The sequence below is a fragment of the Dermacentor silvarum genome, chromosome 3 (genome assembly GCF_013339745.2).
Source record: "Dermacentor silvarum isolate Dsil-2018 chromosome 3, BIME_Dsil_1.4, whole genome shotgun sequence".
Classification (NCBI taxonomy): Eukaryota; Metazoa; Arthropoda; class Arachnida; order Ixodida; family Ixodidae; genus Dermacentor; species Dermacentor silvarum.
This window is the reverse complement of record NC_051156.1, coordinates 19,402,730-19,424,516: the sequence shown is the minus strand read 5'-3', so window position 1 is coordinate 19,424,516 and position 21,787 is coordinate 19,402,730. Positions and strand designations below refer to the sequence as shown.

Here is a 21,787-nt window from a genome sequence, read left to right as displayed (position 1 = left end):
CGAGTGAATGTTTGTGCGGTTCAACCGAAACTGAGCGGTGAATGCACAGGGGTGCATACAAAGCTATGAACCGTCTGCAGATCGCTTTCAAGATACGGTGTGGGCGACCACCGCAGCTGGCCAAAGTACAAGTACGCAGTTGCGAGCAGAGTAGAAGCCCCCCCCCCCCCCCCTTCCCTCCCATACCCCCACGTCCTTTCGGTGATGGTCGCGTTTGCTCTCCGCCGTGCGTTCACTCTCCGTGAAAGCTTTCACGGAGAGCGAACTCACTCGCACATACAGCGCACGGCGACGATTTTATCGCCGTTGGACTTTATATAGAACCTCACGGCGATGACGACGGCAGAAATCCGCTTTGAGTGTCCATATAATTGCTATCAAATAAAAGCAAAATTTTTATTTCTGGTTATATTCTTCTATTTCTATTGCTAAGGCATGTATTCATCAGCAGCTAAATTGTTCGCTATCACCGGGGAACAGTCTTATTTGGACAGGTTCAGGGACGGTGCTAACAATAGAGACTTTTAGTATTGCGGAAAATGCTTGCGTTAGCGTTAGCGTGTTACGCACGCTAAATCTTTGCGGAACGCTGTTCGATAGAGTTTTAGTATAGCGTAAGACAACGATGCGCCGCTAAGCGCAAAACCATCTAGCTGCGAGTAGTCAAAGCAGCAAACTGAGCAGCTCGACAACCAAACTAGCCGTGTTGATCCACGCCAAGCCTTGAAACGAGCCTGCATGTCAAGCGTTCGAGCCGAGGGTGCCACCATGTTTGCAACGCTAAAAACTTAGCGAGCGTTTAGCGTCTCCGCTATATTTCAGAAATAGCGGACGCACGCTATCCGCAAAACTGAAATAGCGTTCTGAGCATGCGCAGTCTGACCCCGCTATTTTATTGCGTTTAGCGTGGTGCCATTTCCGCAATACTAAAACTGTCTAATATCCATGAAGCACTCTTCTTTTTTGCAATTGCAGTGCCTAGAAATTTTTTATTCTCGGGCATTAGGTGCTCACTAACATATGTTGGCAATGAGTTGTCCATGCCTACATCAGTGTTCATGAAATGCATCTTTGTTTTCTGCAACATTATATTTCGCTTCATGTGGTATTTGAATAGTACTACAATTATCAGGGTTACGGGCTGGAACGCGGTGGCAGCTTTCAATGTCCGACTCCATGTTTGCTCGCTAAGAGCACTTGCCAGCTTTATTTTTTACAATTTATTGTATTTATTTACAATACTGCTACTCTCATTGGAGAGCATGGCAGTTGTGCAATGGAGTATACCGTAAAATTCCGAGCAAGCGCCCCCCCCCAAGCAAGTCGAAATTGCCGGCAAAGTGAGGGGGGGGCGCTATCCCGGAACGGCACCAAAATTCAAGATGGCGGCGAAATTTTCACGCCAGGAAAAAAAAAAAAAGGCAGTGTGCATGGATTTAAAATTTTATTGCACTGAACTTTATTTAGGCCAAATATTTGTTATATCTCTTGATCACTTTCAAAACCATCAAAAGACTCTTCGGAGTCAGTTGCAAAGAAAAGGTTGCAGCATTCCGCTTGAAGTCCGCCCCGGTCTTCTGGCACCACGGCTCCAACATCTGCCAGTCCGCTATGGAGGTCGCCGTCCTCCGAGCCATCGAGTGCGTTGCTAATGCCGCACCCCTTGAAGGATCGTGCCACTGTCTCGTCGGGTACAGCGGCCCACGCCTCGGCAACAAAATCAAGCACGTGTTGCCGCGACGGCTTCTTCAAGTTTCCCTTAGGGGTTCTCTCTTCCTCACGCATATATTGCTCCCACAAACGCCGCAGGGTGGATTTAAATGGCTTATTCCAATAAACATCAGCAGGCTGCAGGATGCTCGTGCACCCTGCAGGCACGTAGAGCACGTCGGTATCGTACTCCTCAAAGGCATTTTTCGCAGCTTGCGTTTTGTGAATGGGCGCCTGGTCCAGTACCAATAACCGTCGCACGTCGTCGACGTTTGGGCCCCAGACTCTGGACAGCCATTCTTGCATTTTCTCCGATGTCATCCACCCGTTCTTCGTGGCGGTGAGACGAACATTTACTGCGAGTGGGAAAAAAGTCAGCATTGTGATAGAACGAACTCGGCGAAATTGTAACTCCTCGCCCCCATCAATAAAATAAAATTATTCTCACCTGGTATGCGAAGGCTCGCAAAGGCCCTGGCTGGAATTTTCCCGCTTTGCTCCTTGAATATAATGAAGGCTGGGAGCTTGTGACCGTTGGCGCAAGCAGCTAGGCAAACCGTGAAGCCTCGCCGGGCACATCCTGTGTTAGCGATCCGTATGGTGCTTTCGCTGATCACGTTGTTGGTCCTGTTGGCCGGGTTGTCTATTCGGACCATCGTCTGATCCATGTTGGCGATGTTGTACAAAGTGTAGTCGTAGCGCCGTCGCAGGGAGTTTGCGGAAGACCGGAAGGCACTTGCTGCCTCCGAAAATTCCTCCGGCGTCTTCTGGCTCTCGTTTGTCGCGCGGCGCATTGCAACGCCGAACCGCTGCTTCCACCGATTTATATAGTGGCTGGAAGCTACGAAGTTTCCCAACTGCATGCTGTTGGCGATCTTCACAGCCTCTTCAGAAAGAAACCGGTTGCTAACGGCACGTCCTGCACTTCTTTCACGCTCGAAGAACTCAAAGAGCGCATCGTCCACGTATTCACTAAACACTGGTGCGCCGTTACTCAGCTTCCGTCGAAGTTTTGCCTTCCCGTAGTTTTGCTGCAGCAAATTGTCGAAATTCTTTTCCCATTCCCGTATCCGCTTCCGGTCGAGCTTGAAATGTCGAGACGTCTGGTGCACGTTTTTTCCGTTTTCACGATGCCATTGAATGACCTCGATTTTCTTGGCCACTGTGTAGGAATGCATGGGCATAGCTGACCAGACGCAGCAAACACAAAACAACAAATGGCGCATAGCATGCGCGTAGCAATCGGGTTCCAGGATTGAATTGGATTGGATTGGATGCTTGGATGATGGTGGTGGTCCTGCCCTCTCGTGTCTTGCCCTTCATATCAGGTCGCCGTAGTTGGCCGTGTCCAAACCAGCAAGACCACAAAAACAATATATATATATATATTATTTAGAAAAACCCAAGGAAACTTTATTAGTGAGATGTGGCAGGCCACTGTTGCCGCGCGTCGGCGCGGAGCGGTGACAGGTCGGGGGGGGGGGGGGGGGGCGCTTTCCCGGAATGGCGCGGATATTTGAAATTAGCAGTGAAGTTGGGGGGGGGGGGGGGGCTTGCACGGGTGGGGTCGCTTGCTCGGAATTTTACGGTATATTCATGTATATCAGTACGCAGGATTTAAGTATAAAACATGGGTAAAGAACATCTAGGCAGAACAGTTAACTGAAAGAAAGGTAAATAAAAAGCAAACAATTGCCCAAGGATGGTAATATAAGAAGGAAGCTGAGTTTAGGAATACAAATGCATGTTTTCACATGACAGTTAACATGATACTAGCAGTGAAGAACACATAGATAACCAGTTATACATGTAATAGGAACAAATGGAAAGATAACACTTAACGTGCCATGAAATTATGCAGTTGTGTGTAAAACACATACACTTTGAGAGAGATAAGAAATGAATTGAGAAAAAAATGAAAATCTGGGTAAGCAATTAGCAGGAAAATGGCAGTTACAACAATGCTCTTAGAACTAGAAGTAATACAGTAATAAAAATTTATTTTGGTAACAGAGTGTGGCATATGTCTACAGTGTGTGTGCATTTGAAAGCATATGCCCAACATTCTTGCTTTTCTGCTTTAAGTTTTATGAGCACTGCACTGCTTGAGCTAGCCATTTATCTAGGTCTTGAGCCTTTCTTTCAACTGCAGCACATTTCACGTGCAATTCATGATTCTTAGCGATTTCGTTTTTCAGCTTTTTTGTATCTTTTTTAGCCTGGTGGTGCGCCCTAGTAGCCGGTACTGGAGAACACGTGCATTGGTGATTGCTACGCCACTTTTGTCACGGGTTTCCAAGATGGTGGTACACCCAGGCATGCTATGCTTCGATTTCCTTGGGGCGTTTCGTGCAGCTTAGAGTGTATATGAAGAAAGGCAGAAATAGCGTCAGACGTTGTACAATGTGTCATCGCTGCTGCCAAAAAAATAAATTCAAAGGCATCATCCTTCAAGGCTGCCATTGCTGATAATGTCTTGGTTTTTCACCTTAAGTACTTCTGCGTAACTAATTATTTGAAATACTACTACTACGCTTGTGCACTCTACCTTCCGACATTGGACACCATACCATCCCCAAACCAATGGACTTGCAGAGCGTGCCAACCAAATGCTTACCAACATGCTTGCAATGTATATTGCGTTTCATCTTAGGAATTGGGATGAGATTCTATCGTTCATCACGTACGCTTTCAACACTGTGAGGCACTAGACGACTTGCTACAGCCCATTCTTTCTTTTATGTGCACACCTGCCTCGTTGTACTCTAGACACCATCCTCCCTTTGCCGATTACCGATGATGATTCTATAGCTGAGACACTGTCATGCCGAAGAGGCTTGCTCGTTTATGCCCGCTAGCTTTGCAGGATACATCAAAGGCAAGATACGACAGCTGCCACTGCCCCGTTACCTAGGCCGCTGGTGACTTGGTCTTGTTGTGGACCCCGGTACGGAAGAGCAGTCTGCACAAAGCTTTTGGCACAACATGATAGACCTTTTGTGATACTCGGCTGCCTCAGTGAGCTGATCTATATCGTAGCGTGCCTCATCGCCAATGGCCGACGTTCTGCCTAGACTCGAGTAACGCATGTTGCTAGGCGACCTGACTCTCCTGGTGGGTTTCGTCTGCGCTGTAACTGTGCATTTGTACCCACGAAGAAGAGGAGGAGTAGCGGTGTAAGAGAAGGGAGACGAGGACTTGGTCTGCTGGTGCCGAGCCTTCTAAAGAAACGTCTTGTAACATTTCTTTTTTTGTACCCACCACCTCTGTAATGCCCTTTTGAGCCCTGAGGGTTCTGAAAATAAATAAATTAAATATACTAAGAAATGCGAGGGACCAGAAATACTTCTCATAGGAATGTCCAAAGTAATCAGAAGTTCAGATAAGCATTGACCATTTATATTGGCAAATTGTGTGCAATTCCATAAATAAGCAGATACCCAATCCCAATTTACAATAAAATCTCCAAGACCAGTATTCTTAAGCTTGAAGATGATCTTGGTGTGAGAAACCAGGCCAAAGGCTTTCTTAATGTAAAAAAAAGATGGCATCGGTCTGCCCAGATGTATCAAGAATAAATTCACAGGTATGCATGACTGAGGCTAATTGAGTTGCAGTGGAAAAACCTTTTCTGAATCCATGCTGTAAAGGTGTCAGTATACTCCTATTATGATATGATATACTCCTATCAGTTGGGTATGATGTGCTCAAGTAGCTTCCAACAGGAGGAAGTCGGAGATGTGGGATGATAATTTGAGATCAATGACTTATCACCTGTTCTCAATACTCACGATTCATACTATTTTATAATTACTGGGAATGCTATATGAACCAAGGGAAGCATGAAAGATGATTGCATTGCAATTATCAACCATCTCAGCATATTGCCACGCGTGTTTTACAGGTTCATTGCATAATCACCATCATCAGATCAGGAGCTCATTTTTGGGCTGGTAGGATGTAGAAGACGACGTGAACTATGTTGCTTGTTGTGGCCACTTCAGTAAAGGTACCCTTCGCTGCCAGTGGACTTTTCTCGCTATTCCTGTCGTGACAACCTAGTGGAGGTGCTGGGTAGACCTAGGCGACACCCTAGGTGATCTGAATCCAAAGCTGCAGATGCCACTAGCTTTCTCGTCTCAAAGAAGTCGTCGCCTGCAAGGACTGCCACCGGAGTTCGATCAGATGGCAAGCCCATCGAGAAAAATGTCTACCACTACGGCCAGACGCAAGAGACCCAAGCTGCTCCTGTCCCGTGGATTGCTTATGTGCCACGCACGCAACGATTCTTCCACGGCGACGCTCTCGAGGATGTTGAAGGTTGGTTGGACGACTTCGAACGAGTTGCCAGCTTCAATACTTGGGATGACGCCAGGAAGATCCGCTACGTCTACTTTGCGCTCAAGGATTCAGCGCGTATATGGTATGTGAACCATGAATCTTCTCTGGCGAGCTGGCGGGAATTTAGGCGACTGCTTTGAGACACCTACAGCAGCACCGAAAAGAACAAACTAGCCAAGCAAGCCCTCGTGTCACAAAACCAGAGGCCAAACGAGGGTGTTCCTGTGTTTGTTGAAGAAATGTCTTGGCTGTTTCGGCGAGTGGATTCCTCCATGTCCGAGGACAAGAAGGTGCGGCTCTTGATGCGTGGAGTGAAAGAGCAACTCTTTGCCGGCCTTGTGCGTAATCGTCCTGTCATTGTAGCAGAGTTCCTTTGTCAGGCAACATTCATGGAGCGGGCGCTTTGGCAGCGGTCGTCAAAATTTGAGCGTCTCACAGCCATAGAAACGCATCTAGAAATGCACAGCCGACATAAAAACGCATTTGGAGTGTTATCCGGACCTGGCAGAAGTTTAGTCTTTAAGTTCAGAAGCATTGACACCATGCCTGATAGTAATAATGTCAGAGTCAAGGTTACATGATGTGTGATCAATACATGCATTGTCGTGAGTCTTAGAAAAATATGCTCTGAAAGTGCACAATAAAATGCCCAGTAATACATTGTTTGTGACGAGGTGTCGTCATGCATTCAACGCTTACTTTTTTCCCGGCACAAGAGTGACCAGAATTTTTCAGTAGCCGTTTGGGCAAAGTTTCTGATGAAAGTGCAGTGGCACAGAGGTATGACAAAGCACCGTATGGGCATAAAATATGTTGAAATATAAGTATGATGAAAGTAGTTTCACTTAGCACAACTAACATACTGGTTCAGGAGTGTCTGATTTGATTGAATATGCTGCGAGAGGCATGCTGCCGTCTTAACTGCTCGAGTTTCCTTTTTTGGTGCAAAATATCAGACGTTATTCAAGGGTTTATTTTTTTTTTTGCGGCCTTTCTTTTATTTGGTACAAAATTGTCAATGCAACATCCACAACTGTTTAAATTTAGCCCATAGCTCTGAAGCATCTGTCCCACGAAAAGTGCGATAAGGTAATCACTTTCGTCATTCGTGTGTAAAACATTCATAACTATTATGAACTTTCTGGAGGAGATCAACACTTTGCCATGTATAGTGCTCTGAAAGACCAGGTTTGAAATATTTTATGCCCATATGGTGCTTCCTCATACCTCTGTGTCACTGCACTTTCGCCTGACCGTCCCTCAAAGTCTCTAATGACGAAATCGCATTACCTGTCCGGTGTTGTACCCAGCCCAGTGCACGCATACTCTTGGATAAAGTGGTTATGTGGGCACCCCTATGACCTACGTGTGGCTCGGAACTTGTGCTGCATCCAACGAGTTGAACTGCACTCGCTTTTCCAGTCTTTATTGCTGTCTTGTATCTCATGGAGCATGCTTGATAAAGTGATACAAACCGTGTTTTCCCATTTGTATGGACTTGTTGTGTTGTGCTAGTGGTTAAAGCAGTAGTTGACTGCTCCAGTGGATAGGCAGATTTGGCTTATCTACACGTTATCAGCTTGAAGACGAGGTTCTTGAGCAGTCGCATCCATTTTGTGTTGCAGTGCCACCTGGCCTTGGATCGTCGTGTGCTGGCTGAGCTTGCCTACACGGAGCCCCGCACATTCAAGGTGACTGCTTGTCCCAATGAGGAAAGCGTATAAACAGTGTGTTAGTGCAAGGTCACACAGATTGTAGTGGTTCTGCTACATTGCATTAAAGCTGCTCCAGGACGAGCTGCGGTGCTCAGAGGCCACGACGAAAAGGAGTTTGGGGACCACCCTATGCGTCCTGCCATTCACAGAGCTAAATGAACTTAAGGGTTTCATCCAATCCCGGGCTTGCTCACACATACTGTTAGAAAAAATGTGGGCAGTTTGCACTAGTGGTGCAAGGCTGGGTCACGGCGGAGCTTGTGTCGGCTTCGGCTTTTGGTAAGTGTTGATAAGTTGTGCGAGGTTATACATGGCTTGGCTAGGTATAACCGTGTGTTGCTGTGTGTTGCTAGGTGCTAGGTGTTTTTAAAAAAGTTTAAAGGGACACGAAAGTCAAATAAAAAGTCAGGCTAAAGTGATAGAGCAATGCTGTAGAACGTCTAAGGCGTCAATATAATCGCGAACAGCGCTTTAGTAATCGAGAAATTGAGGTAAATGCAGGACACGATGAGAGACTCCCCATGGACATTCCGGTACTTACGAAGGCCCTCCTAAAAAAATTGTCACTGGTACTCAACCACTCGTGTTAAAAAGATGATTTCGTTGGATTATAAGACGGATGAAAATGCTACTTGTCTACTTCTATTAGATTCTTAATCCCATGTCGCTTTCAAGGGCGTTACCCTTGAAAACGACACGGGCGGTGTAAAGGTTTCGTTTTTGCTTGACTCTGCGCCGCACGTTTTCGAGTTACAGTACCGTTATCGCGTAGTGCTGTGCTGGTGTTGCTGGCTCGCTAAACTCGCACTTGAATTTGCTAGCAGCAGAGAATGCCTCGTCCATCTGATGTCGCGGGATGCCTGGACGACGACGGCGCGTCCAGATGGTGACCAGCTTTGTCGCCCGACGTCGCATTGCTGGAGTCCTCGCTGCTTTTGCACTTGGAAGAGCCAGTGTTGAGGCCGCTGTCATAATAGACAAGTGCGCCGGCAGCGCGGGCCCTCAGCAGCATGTCACACTGCTTATCGGAGCTTAAATCGCTAAAATCGAGCCCAGCATCGCGAGCCAATGTGTTGTTGTCAGGGTCGTCAACTAGTTGGTCCATTACAACGACTGTGTTCACAATTCGGCGCATGCTTTACCTTCCACTTTCGCACTGCCGTCGGCTCTGTCTTGGCTCTGTTTCTGGCCGCGCGTTTGCTCAAAACAAAGCCGCAGCGCCGTCTGCGGGCGCCGTTTTACTGGAGTGTACTAGTTTGGGGGAGTGGGTCCAACGCAGGCTCCCCACTGAAGCTTTTTTTTTTATTATTGAAAAGTTGGTGGTGCCACCGTCACTTTCTCCCGAATGAACGGCCCCGTGCGCTGTCCGGACGCTTGTCGCGTCGGAGACCCTATCGCAGCTGCATGGAGCTTTGACAGGCGGATACTCGGTGGCGGCAACAGTGATATTATTCCCCACCGATCTATTGTAATTAAAATACAAAAAGAGCAGCGTAAAGAATGCAAACCACGCAACGACGACGGTGCGTCGAGCAGATGACAACTACTCAGCCCATGAGCTCGCCTCAGCCTAATGAGCGCTGCCGAAACAGCCGGAGCCAACGTTTATTGGCCGGATATTCAGAATAAGGCGACGGCAGTGCCGCCGCAATTTCAACGTTTTTTGCTTAACCGTCAGAGCTTGCCAAGGCGTCCGCTAGACCCACTTCCCCATTCTAGTACACTCTAGTTTTATTCACCGGCGGCATGTCACTATATGGCCATGAGGTCACCACTCCTCGCTCGGGCGGGCGATTTCAATTGCGCTAGAGGTACGCAGACGATTCAGATGCAATTTTCTCTTAAAGTGTCTTTTCTTGGCACGAAACAAGCGTTTCGAGGTTTCTGGTATGGTATTTTAACACTCCACGTTGAAATAATACTTGCCTTTAGTGTCTTTTTAACAAAAATATAACCAGGTTATTTCAGAACATCAATGAACGTACAATGGCAGTGTTTCGAACAGAGTTACAATGAGTAAGTTGGGAGGACGTACTTGAGGAAAATAATGCCGAAAAGCATACAATATTTTCATTGAAAAATACTTGTGTATAAGAAACACTTCACTGTGCCGAAAACCATGGATAACAAGAGAGCTATTAAAAAAAATCAAGAAATGAGAAAAGTTGTACGCCAGGTTTGAAAACTCATCAAATTGCTGACCTTACAAAGAATTTAAGGTAACCGTGTGTTGCAAAGTGTTGCTAGGTTTTGCTAAGTTTTGCGATTTTATGCATGGCTTCTTGCGAAGGTTCGCCGAACGGAACCGCTTCCCGGCGGCAGCATTCGTTGTCTCTGCCTCAAAACTCGGGACCCTCGGCTCGGCGTCGGCCTCGGTGTGATGGGCAGGATCGGCTCTCCTTCGTTGATCCTACGTAGTCTTGCTGAGCTGCGCGCCGAGCTTCCTTGTAGGTGACGTCTTCCTCGGGTGTCTTGCCTTTCTTTGGTCACCCTATAGTAGCTGTGCAAGCGTATTCACTAAACGAGAGAGGCGACACGTCTGTTGGCACGCCGACTGCTCAGCGCGTTCTAGTATAGCAGTGACGTCACGGCTAAGCGAATACTTACTTCTCAGTTGGGGAGAGGGAAGGGAAGCGGCGAGACTCCGCCCTACGCCTGTGTGTGAAGCGAGGAGGTTGCGTGGCTCGGCGACCCACTGCTGGGCCGAGTTTTCTGTCGGCACGAAACAGACTAAAGAAAAGCTCCACTGTAAAACTCTCTGCAGCATATTCGCGGGTTGGGCCCAGTTGTGCGTGCTTGGCCCCTTGTGTATTGTTGGCGTGTCCCGCATTTGTACTGGTTTCCTCTGTACTACTACCGCATGACTGTATCACTGTAAGTTTTTGTGCCCTTGTGTGGCTTGCTTTACCGCTGGGGACATACAATATATTGTTTGAAGTGTGCAGTGTGGCTACATGATGATGTGCACCTGTACTCGGAACCATTTTTGACGCGCTGTTTAAAGCGCGTCAAAAAAAAATTTTTGAAAGCGCTGTTTTAAGCTGCCCAGTTAATGATCATAATCCAATATGCATTTTTATCAAGTGGCGATTAAAAAAGTTTAACGAAAGTATAACTAGGTTGTTTCAAAATATCAATGAACATACAATGGCAGCGTTTCAAACAGAGTTACGAGTAAGTTGGGAGGACGTACTTGAAGATAATGCCGAAATAGCCTACAATATTTTCATGAAAAATTATTAATTGCGTATAAGAAACATTTCACCGTCAAACAAAATAAACCCAAGTCGTGCCGTAAACCATGGATAACAAGAGAGCTATTAAAGAAAATAAAAAAACTAGAAAAGTGCGCCAGGTTCATTAAAACTCGTCAAATTGCTGACCTTAAAGAATTTAAAGCTTATAGGAACAGTCTAAATAAGGAAAACCAGAGATAACTATTATCTAGTCTTTTTTATCGTGTGAAGGAAACTCAGAAAAACTGTGGAGGAACCTTAATGATGTAATGGAGCGGACACAATTGAAAAAATTGGTCGTTTACTGTCCGAAACAGACATGGTTAATGCATTTTACGAATACTTTATGAACAGAGAAAGGCAAACATATGTGCCCAAAAACCACTCTCTCCGTACCTCGAAACTTGAACGCAATCTTTTTCCATCCAACTAGTGTTGACGAGGTCTGCTCTGTATTTATGGCAATGAAAAGCTCTGAAAGCTGTGATTCAGACGACCTGCAGATAAGATTCATAAAATATGTCATACACGATATAGCCCCCACTCTAGTCCATATCTATAGCTCTATTGCTGAAGGCATCTTTCCATCAAAAATGAAGGTTGCTAAAGTCATGCAATATACAAGAAGGCAGACAGGCTCAATATACAAAATTATCGCCCCATATCAATTTTGCCTCACTTTTCTAAGGGACTTGAAAAAATAATATTGATTCAGTTATCATCCTGTGAAAAATATCGCATTATCACGAAAGCTCAGTATGGCTTTAAAAAAAATAAAATCAACACAGTTAGCACTTCTAGACCAGAAAGACCATATACTGCAAAATTTTGAAAGGAAGCTACTGACGATAGGCATGTTTATAGGCTTTACTCTGGCCTTCGATCATATTGCTCATAATTTATTATTAACAAGGCTTGAGACGTATGGTATCAGGGGCCTCCCACTGCAGTTAATGAAGTCAATTTAGAAAAAAGATGGCAATATGTGCACATAAATAACTTTAAATCGTTTCCTGGAGAAATAAAAACAGGAGTCCCGCAAGGAAATATTCTTGGTCCGCTGCTTTTTAATTTATATATAAACGATGTTCTGATCTACCAGAAGGCAAAATTCATCATATATGCAGACGATACTAGTGTGTTTATTGTTTATTTCATCGGCATGTTATACTAGCTTAATAAATAGCTCAAACGAGTTTCTCCAGAACATATCCACGTGGTCCACAGAAAATTATCTAAAAATAAATTCAAATAAGACAAAAGCTGTAATTTTTTATGTGAAAGGCACAAAGTTTCCACGAAGCCACACTTTAGAGATGAACAAAGGGAGCATAGAAATGGTCAACGAAATTAAAGTACATACTTCTCTAGTATGCTACACGTATGCTGTGTAGTACAAAAGCTTAGCCGTATCACAGGAATGCTAAACAGGAACAAATATCGTCTACCAACATCCGTAAACATATTAATTTACCACTCATTATTTGCATCACACATTAATTATACACACCTTGTGTGGGGCACAACAACTGAATCTAACCTCAGGAAAATACACTTACTACAGAAAAAGGTCATACGTATCATAGCAAATGTGTCATATCGCAGTCACAGTGAGCACCTCTTTAAACACTACAACATGCCCACAATCTACTCCCTATACAACCGCTCTCTCCTTCGTATATGGCACTCAAACTTAAACTCTGAAAACACCGTATTTAATGAAATTGCTTGTCTGCAAAAAAATACAGCTACCTATAGTACCCGTCATGGAGAATATTGGTCTATACCCCCTTCAAGAACCAACTATGGCTTGCAAATGACGAAAAATAAGTTACCCAGACTGCTTAATTCATTTCAGGATGCCGGCATTGACAACATTAACATAACACAGTCAGAACTGTTGTCACTTAACCGAACCTTCTCCTAATTAATGAATCAAGCGTAATTTCTTTTTCACCTGTATTCATATATGCGTCTCAGAAGGGTTTGGGTGTGAGCTAGTTGGTACTGATCATACATATTTAAAACAGTGCCAAAGAACACGGACAAGAAAGAACACAGGACGAGCGCTGACTGCCAACAACACCTTTATTGAAGCCTGCGCAAATATATACATTTATATACATCACATCTATATACATACAAATCTTGCTGTTCATTGTGCAAAGTGTTCATCACTCCTAGATAACACGTGTGTTAAGAAGGTACAGCAACTAGATGGCCAGGGAAATTTTTGAGGCCTTTTCTATGTGTCAGGAGCCACCTGTGTGCCCCATCTATAGCTCTCTGCAATAAGGAACTTAAGTTCCTCTGGAGTTAATCACCTTGGCCTGTGCCCACCATGTGTATTGTTAAATTTGTATTTTTTAGTTTAACGCATGCGCAGCAGGAGTTTACTGATGATGACTCGCCTCCCCTTTCACCTTTTTTTTGTTCTCTTTCTGCCTGTTGCGAAATGTATATATTTGCGCAGACTTCAATAAAGGTGTTTTGGCAGTCAGTGCTCGTCCTGTGTTTTCTTGTCCGTGTTTTTCGGAGCTGTTTTAAATATGTATCATATATGCGTAGTGTTAAATGTTTGTAATGGAAAACTCTGAAATGTCCCCTATTGAAAACTCTCTTGAATACATTAATTATTGTATGTTAACATTTATATGTAATGTTTCTGCATACGGTTGATTGCGCGACTCACTGCCACCGTGCAACACGGGGGGCACCTCAAGCTGCCTCACTGCAGCTTTTATCTTAGCCCCCCGCCATTGTATTATTTAGCACTGGAAATAAATTAAGAAAGATCAAGGGCATCTTGGAGACTGTTCTTAAAAATAGTGTCCCATCTGTCACATTGGTCGAGTCTTTGCTAAAACAGCATGCAAAATCCAGTTTTTTCTGCACTACCGTCAACTTCTATTAAGTCGACCTTGACGGTACCAATGAAATTGATCTAATTATCTGGTGGGTTGAAATAAAGAACGGGCAGAAAACTGCTAAACACATTGCCAATTTGTTTAGCAGTATTTGCCTAATTCTAACGCGTCCACGAATCTAATGCGCATCCAGCTTTTATGAGTTAAACGCAGTAGAAATGACATTGCAACTCCTCAACGAAGAAATCTAACGCGCACACTATTTTTTAACAAAAAAGATGTAGCATACATCCAGAAATACGATGAAACCAGCGAGTATTAGCGTTCACAGAAGGGAAATTTATTTATGCTTTGTTTGTCATCGCTTCATCACTGTCTATGAACCACAACATATCATCCTCCATGTTGTCTGTTGTGCTTGATATTCCGCATTTATTGAAAGACTCTGCAACAACTTGAAGCTGGATTGTGGCCATGCCTAGGTTAACCACTTATCTAGTTCGGTCTGTGATGCCTGCTGTTCTTGGAAATGCTGAAAACACCTGATGTGACTTTGTTGCCATTAGTTTAGTATGTAATATAACATATTTTGGATGAACTTTATTACTAAAGTTCATCCAAACGCTGAAAATGGCACGTCATATCTGAAAACATGCCCGGGTATCATCTTGTGATGACACTGGCGATGATACGACGGCAGCTCTGACGGCTGTTGTTTACACCGCAAATACAATACAGTTCTGTATCTGATTGTACTGTGCAGCCAATTTTCTGACCAATTTAGAAAAGATAGTGCGCTGTAGAAACAGGTGAATGGTAATTGTTCATTGTGAGCTGCTGTTCTTGCTCAAACATCTTCCCAGGGCAGGGCAGAAATAGGCGTTTTCGGTAGGAGATAATGTGTCTTCGACTCATTCACAGTCTTCTAGCGTTGCCACAAAGATGTTGCTGCTATTAGGGTAAGCAAAGCTCAAATTATTCAGTCAGGCCCGTATAAATGTATGGGTGCCGGCTGGGACCTTCTGTGAGGATCAAATTAACCCAGAAATCAATTTAGCTGGAGTCAAATTAGTGAAAGCCTGCTGTGTTATGTGAGATCACTTCTTATTGCAATTATAGGAACACTCTAGGAAAATGGGCATCATTCTGTATAAAGTCCAAGTATGATAAGATCTTATCGCAGGCTGTAGGTGCGAGGGAAAGTGTGTGTAGCTGAGCCAAGAAAGATGGGGCCCAATGTGGTGTACTCAAGGAGGGCTGGTGTGATGAAGCACACGCTTGTTCTCAGATGCCAGGCGAAGCGAGATGGCTGGTGGCTTTGTGTGTGCCGTGTTCTCGCATGTCTAATGTTGGAGGTCATGTAATCAAATTTAGGCGACGCAGTGAAGCAAGAAGCAGCACGAAACCGTTTGCATGTTACAATGAATATATATACAGTAAAAGCTCATTCATTCGAATATCATAGGGACGCTTAACGAGTTTGAATTAAACCGAATTCGAACTAATGAAAGTAATTGAAAAACAGCCAGAATTGAGACCGGGTTGCTAGAAAGCACTTGTAACTCACAATATTTTTTGACCAAGATAATCTGTGATCACTTTTTGCTTCTTTCCTTTGAAAGTAATGGCGATCAGTTTGTCTTACAACGCGCGAATGTGACGCATAGTTTCATCTTCACCCTCCTCGAAGTTGAAAAATAGGCGCCCGACACCGACATTACAGTTGCCGACGGATATTCCGGACTTAATAAATGCACCGTCAGGGTTCTCATACAGCTAATGCAATTTTACGATTGATTTTTCGGATGAATTTGGGCCCCGAAGTTCGATTTTCAAACTAAATCGATTGTTCTGAGTCCCGCCCACCACACTACTAGCGTGACTAGAATTGGGAGGTGTGAAGACCGCGGCGCCGCCACGATGACCTAGCGAGACCCCGCTGCGAGTTCCTGCCACTGGGCGGAAAATTCGGCGCTTCCATCGGGGGCGCCATGAGCCTGTCAGTAAGTGATGTTCCATGCAGGGAATTTTCTCTTTTTTGGGGGAATTGTCGGCCACAAATTTGGACGAAAGGGAAGAAGGCAATCTTTGCGATATTGCAGGGAATATTAAGATTGATGAAATTTTAGTGAGCCATCACTTTGACAAACCACAGCACACCTATAAGTACACGGACCAAACTTGGAGTCGGTCAGCTTCAAGTTCTAATAGCCTTTGCTGTTAAAAAGCTGGTGTGCTGTTGGGTGCAAAACGCTAACTGCAGTTTGTTGCGTCTATATTTGATAAGCTGACCTACCGAGAATCAATAAAAAGCTGAGAGCCGCCAGTGGTAGTGGATGCTAGAGCTGTTGGGAAGTGACATAAGAAAGTGCCTGTATTAGAAATTGAATTCTCATATTGCTGTCGGGCTGAGATGTTGAATAAACTGTGAAAAGTGTTTGAACATATATATATGATAGAGAAGAAAGGAAACTGAGGAGCCCGGTTTTTTTATATGTACAAATGCAGGGAATTTTATGGGAATATATTTTGTATAATGCAGGGAAAACTGTCGCAAATAGGAAATTTTTGTGCATAGGTATGGTAATTCTTCTGCAAGGTACGGAACATCACTGCTGTCAGTCTCGTAGGCCACCGCACTGTGCAAGGTAGCTTTCATGGTCTGTGTAATGCAGCTCTGTTTTTCTTGCATTTCCGAAGTAATTCTTCAAAATAGGTGGTGTGAGCTGCTGTCGCTATTTCTTGACACGCTCTGAAGGATGCCGTCAATGATGAAGAAAAAAAAGTTTTGTGTAGCTTGCACTGGTGGCGCAATGCTAAAGGGACAGTGGAGCTGATAGGCACCTAGCTAGTCCTGGCTTTTGAGCTAAGCTAAGCACTACCCAGCATTTTCTGGAATTCATTTATTATTGATCGATTGTCAATTAGCTATTGATTGGCTATCACACGGTATTGGCCACATATTTGGGCTAGGCTAAGCATTACCAAGTTATCCCCAGCATTTTCTTGAATTTATTGATTATTGATCGATTCTCGATTAGCTATCGATTGGCTATCGATGACTGCTTAAGCTTAAGTATTCCCAACCATGCTTAGCTAGACTTGGCCAGGCTCAGCTTCGCTAGTTCACATGGGTATGTGCCATTGCGGTTGGACCCTTTCTGCACTACCACCAGGATTGGCCCACATTTTCTGTTCGCGGTTGACACATTACGCCCGGCTTTAACACCTCCGCTGTTAAAATGCAAAGGCGGTGTTTTGTGTTAGGTTGCTACGCCAGCTACAGGTCATGCGGACAAAGAATCTCTCTTCTGCGCGCCTGTCTGCAAAGATGAAATTCTGGCTACGTAGCCCGGAAGCACATCCATCGAACTGATTCTAAGGCAGGCAGGCCTTGTGACAAGAGAATGTGTGCCGGCATAAGCTTGCAAACAGTTGGACCGGGGGGCAGGCTTCTCTGCCCATCAGTCTGTCTGTACAACCTTATACAGACCCCCGAGGACAGACTTAACTCGTGCATTTAGCACTAAACGAATGCATGCAAAAGGTGGTCAAGGATTTCTTGCTTCTAGCAGCCAATGTGCCACAGATTGGCTGCAGGGAGCATTCTCCTGCTCTAGCAGGATCGGTGGCTAGGTTTTACTGCATCACACATGTTCACTTTTTGCTCAAAGTGTTAAACCAGTGTGCTACTCACAACGAAGTCAAGAGGGTTAAGCCCTGCGGCTAGTAAAGATCTGATGCTCTGCAATGACTGTGCTATTTGCAATAAACTTGTATTAAGTTACCAGCACCAGTGCTTTGTACTTTTTAGAATTTTTTCACCACATTCCTGATATGCATTAACTTCCTCCCTTTAAGTACCTTTACAATCACAAATATGTGACTAATATGCAGGTGTCACATTCAAAGTTGTTCCAATGTGTTGGCCTTCCACGGTGATTCCTATGAACTGTATTTTTGTCAAGGCATACGGGCAACAGCCTCGGCAAGAGGTGGCCGCAAGAACCCTCGCTGTATCGGCTGTGTGGCTGGTGCTCGCTGTTTCTACGTGGTATAAGAGCCGTGAAACACTTCGTCCCTCAGACCAAATCATTTGCCTGCCCGGAGGTATACAGGCGCGGTGAGAAACTACGGCACCCCTGCCGGCAGCGCCGTCACACGGCAGGAACGAGTTTTTGGGTCAGCCTCCAGAGGCCGTTCTTCACACCTCCCCATTGTAGCCACCCTAACATGACCCGATCGTGGAGGCCGCCATGTTGGATTTTCCGCTGGCTTGGCCAGGCTTGGCTTCCCTCTGCCCACTGTATGGTCTCCGAGAATGGGAGCGAGCACGCGCGCTATCTTGTCTCAGTGGTCATACCCGCTCTTCCTTGGCTGACAAAACGCTCCATGGGACGTTTTCTTTCTATTTTCGGTCAGCACTATCCTCATAACCACTTATTGCTGGTTCCTTTTTTCTATATATCACCGCGTGGCGGTGCTCAGTTTGGCGGCGCGCAGTTCGAATTAATGATAGAGGAGCCGATGTGCGTGCGAAATAACGAGTTGGTTTACTCATAGACGGCTATGCTGCATGGCTGGACCGCGACAGTCAGTTCGAATTATCCAAAAGTTCGAATTAATGAGGTGTGAATTAACGAGCTTTTACTGTATATTTATGGTAACGTGTCCTATAGTGCTGGAAGACCTGTTCCACACATTCATTATATGCAGGGCCTGGCTACCCTTGCACGCTTCAAGCGCTGTTCTGATGCTGTGGATGAGACATCAGCACTCCAGGAGCCCCCGGAAGGTGTCATCTCTCGTGGCATGCTCTGAGAAACCCTGTGAACTGTTTGTTATTATGGCCTTGCATTGCTTTCTGGCCACTTTTCACTGCAGAGTTGTGTAGCAATTAAAAGAGAGCCACGAGGCTGTCCATGAACTTCACCTGTAATCACATTGTTGTTGTGCTGTACTTGCTTAGCACTCCTCATCAGTTCCTTCAAGTCAGCAGAGCAATAATTGGACTCAATGCTCACTTGGGTAATAAAAGAGTGCTTATGAATGCAGGGCACTCAACCCCCTTTCAAAAGTCGCTATCATTTTTTTTAGAGTGGGGAAAATTTGAACAGTTTTTAAAGTGCACATTGTGGTCCAGGCGTGTTTCATGTAAAAACTGCTGTTAAAGCAAAAAAAATGTTTTGTTTAGAATGATTATGGACCTATTTGAGTATGATCCTGTATGATCCACTTATCACTACATTCGTGCACATCTGCACACAACTTTCTACACATTAAAGCAGCACTGTTCCTGATTTTTATTTTATTGCCAACAACAAAAAATGTGTTGTATTGTCCTGGAACGTTTTTTGGTCACTTCATGTAGCTTTTAACTGTGGAATCAGTAACTATTAATGTTTTTGCAGTTTTGAAGACCAACTGCATGCTATTATTTGCGCATAAACATCCCTAAGGCATGAATATGTGCCGTTGACACCACAAAGTCAAGTAATTCCCTTGCTGCACAGAAATCAGTCAGAAGTGAACCTTGGCATCCCATTCTAAAGCCATGCAAAATGCTTCATTGGCCAAGTTGAGCACTTAGTCCATTCATGTACGATGAATGCCTTGTATCAGTCAGAATCACAAAGGTTGTGGCGCGGCTGAACAGACAAAGTGTCTCATGCATTATGTGCTTTAAAATGACCAGCAAGAGAAGAAAGTCACCAGCATAGCATTCTTCCAGTGTTTGACACATGCAGCTCTTCTTAACTTGGCACTCTATGGATGCTACAGGTGGAGCAAGTCAGTGACATTGCGGTAGTCTGTAGTGTATAAACTAGCAGTGTTTCGGTCGTCTGTCTGTTGCATTCCAGGCGGGCTACCCCCACACCAAGGCACATTTGGCAGTGGTGCCTTAGAGCATCGCAACAGGCAAGAAATACCAGATGCAGGTGCGTGTGTAATGACTGAAGCACACATTGTGCTGATGACTGACCATGCAGGGGCAGTGCATTAAACAGCATTGAAAAGAACCGCCAAGATTCTCTGGGAAACGCAAGCACTGCACCCTGCATATTGTCACGAGCCTTCAGAAGTACTCTTGGGGGTTTAATAAACCGTAGAGCAGCTGGCTTTTGGAAAACGCGTCCGTCGGGCCTGGCTCTCGAGCAGGGAAGACATGCGCGGTCTTTGTTCTTTTTGGGATCGACCTTCAGGAGGCATTATCCCCTCTTTCGAACAAAAGCATCGCCTCGATGTTGCAAAACAGGCGTAAGAAGAAAAAGAAGAAAAAATATTGAGAACTTGCCCGCTGCGACGATGCCACGGCTTTCGAGGGACTGGACATTCAGTTTTTTGACCCGCTACTCACTTACCAAGAAATCACCTCACACTATCGAAAAGGCAGAATCAAATCCCAGGTAGCACAAAAGAGATGCATAACATTTTCGTAGCGTTTATCCAAGATGATAAACGGTTTAAAGAAGACATCAGTGAGACAACTTCGTCGGTAAAACGTCGTATATATCGGCTAATGTTTGGCTTAATTACTTTTCCGAGACGATCTGTAACATTACTTAAAGACGTATTCGAAAAGCTCGTCTAGAAATAGGAATAGGAAAGAAACAAATAAGCCCTTTGCTATTCATATCAAATTTATAAACGCTTTTAAGACATTATCAAAAAGCTGGTCTAGAAATGGTCTTGAAAGGTTTACGATAATCTGAAGGTAATTTTCGGGGGTTGCCGATAAGTAGAAGCGTCAGTGTCGAGTGCAAAAGAGCTCCTGGTGCAGTGCCAAGCATCCTCTACCAAGTCATGAAAAGGAACATGTCCACGAAAATGTACTGTCTTTGGTATGCAGCAATGATGTTTACAACCAAAATGGGAATTCCGCTAAGAAAAAATGAATGCATCTGGACGAGCGTCCAGGCCAGGGCTTTTGCGCCAAATGCGCATGGAGTGAGGACAGTACATACGGCAAAGCAAAAGTTTATTGAAAAAGTGCAAGATTTAAGCAAAATGTATAAGAAATACAAAGTAAATTGAATTAAAAGTACCCAACAATAACTAAAGTTTGCAGATACAATTCTTAATGAACTAGAAACTGATAAACAATGACTACAATATACAAACAAAATTCGTAAAGTTTCTTATTTAGCAAAGTAAACAGCCCATGCAGTCAGATGAACAGACTAGAGTTATTTAGAGATTGATATCACAGCAACTGCAAGAAGCACACTGAGAAATGTGAGATTTAATTGCGTGGTAGCTGCCTACAAGCAATGTTACCAATAATCTAGAAGCTTGAAAAGAACACAAAGGAATAACGCCACATAGTATCAAAAACAAACACTCCCAACATGTTAAAATAAACAATACTGCCTTTGGGATACGTCAAATAATGTAGTGGTGTAGATTAAAAGAACCATAAAACCAAAAAGCAACAATCAAGTAAAATTAGTATAGAATACTCAAACGGGGAAATCAGTGTCACAAGTGTGCACCATTGTATTGCAGTGTACAATGAGACTGAGTAATGCTACATAAATAAAATAATCTTAGCATTCTAGTACACGAGACGTGGATGTATAAGCCTCGTATTACAAACTTATACAAACCTGGAAATTAAAACTATTGCACTGGAAGCTTCATTGAAGTAACCAAGGAAGTAATTCTTGGTTTATATGAAAAGCATTGTAGAAGAGGCACATATGTACCACTCTGAAAAAAAAAAAAAAACAAGCATAAGGTCGCAATGAATCATATGGAAACCAGTGAATACGTTTGTACACTGCCATGTTACACTTTACACACATCTACTGTTTCTTAAAGTAAAAAAAAAAGCACTCTGAATGACAAGAAGCTTTTGCACGTGTTACCCCGAGCAAACGTTTTACCAGCAGCCATCGTCATCTACCTCAGCCGCTTT

General features: G+C 44.4%; 1 protein-coding gene across 1 annotated transcript in view; it reads left to right on the top strand.

The window, feature by feature from the left end:
* Positions 1–18,808, top strand: part of LOC119445362 (39S ribosomal protein L20, mitochondrial-like) — a 55,154-nt gene extending 36,346 nt beyond the window's left edge. The window contains exons 4-5 of the mRNA XM_037709670.2: positions 7,677–7,742; positions 18,586–18,808. Of these exons, the coding sequence (XP_037565598.1) occupies positions 7,677–7,742; positions 18,586–18,690 (171 nt within the window). The 3' untranslated portion in view covers positions 18,691–18,808. The remainder of the gene's footprint in view (positions 1–7,676; positions 7,743–18,585) is intronic.
* The last annotated feature ends 2,979 nt before the right edge of the window (positions 18,809–21,787 follow it).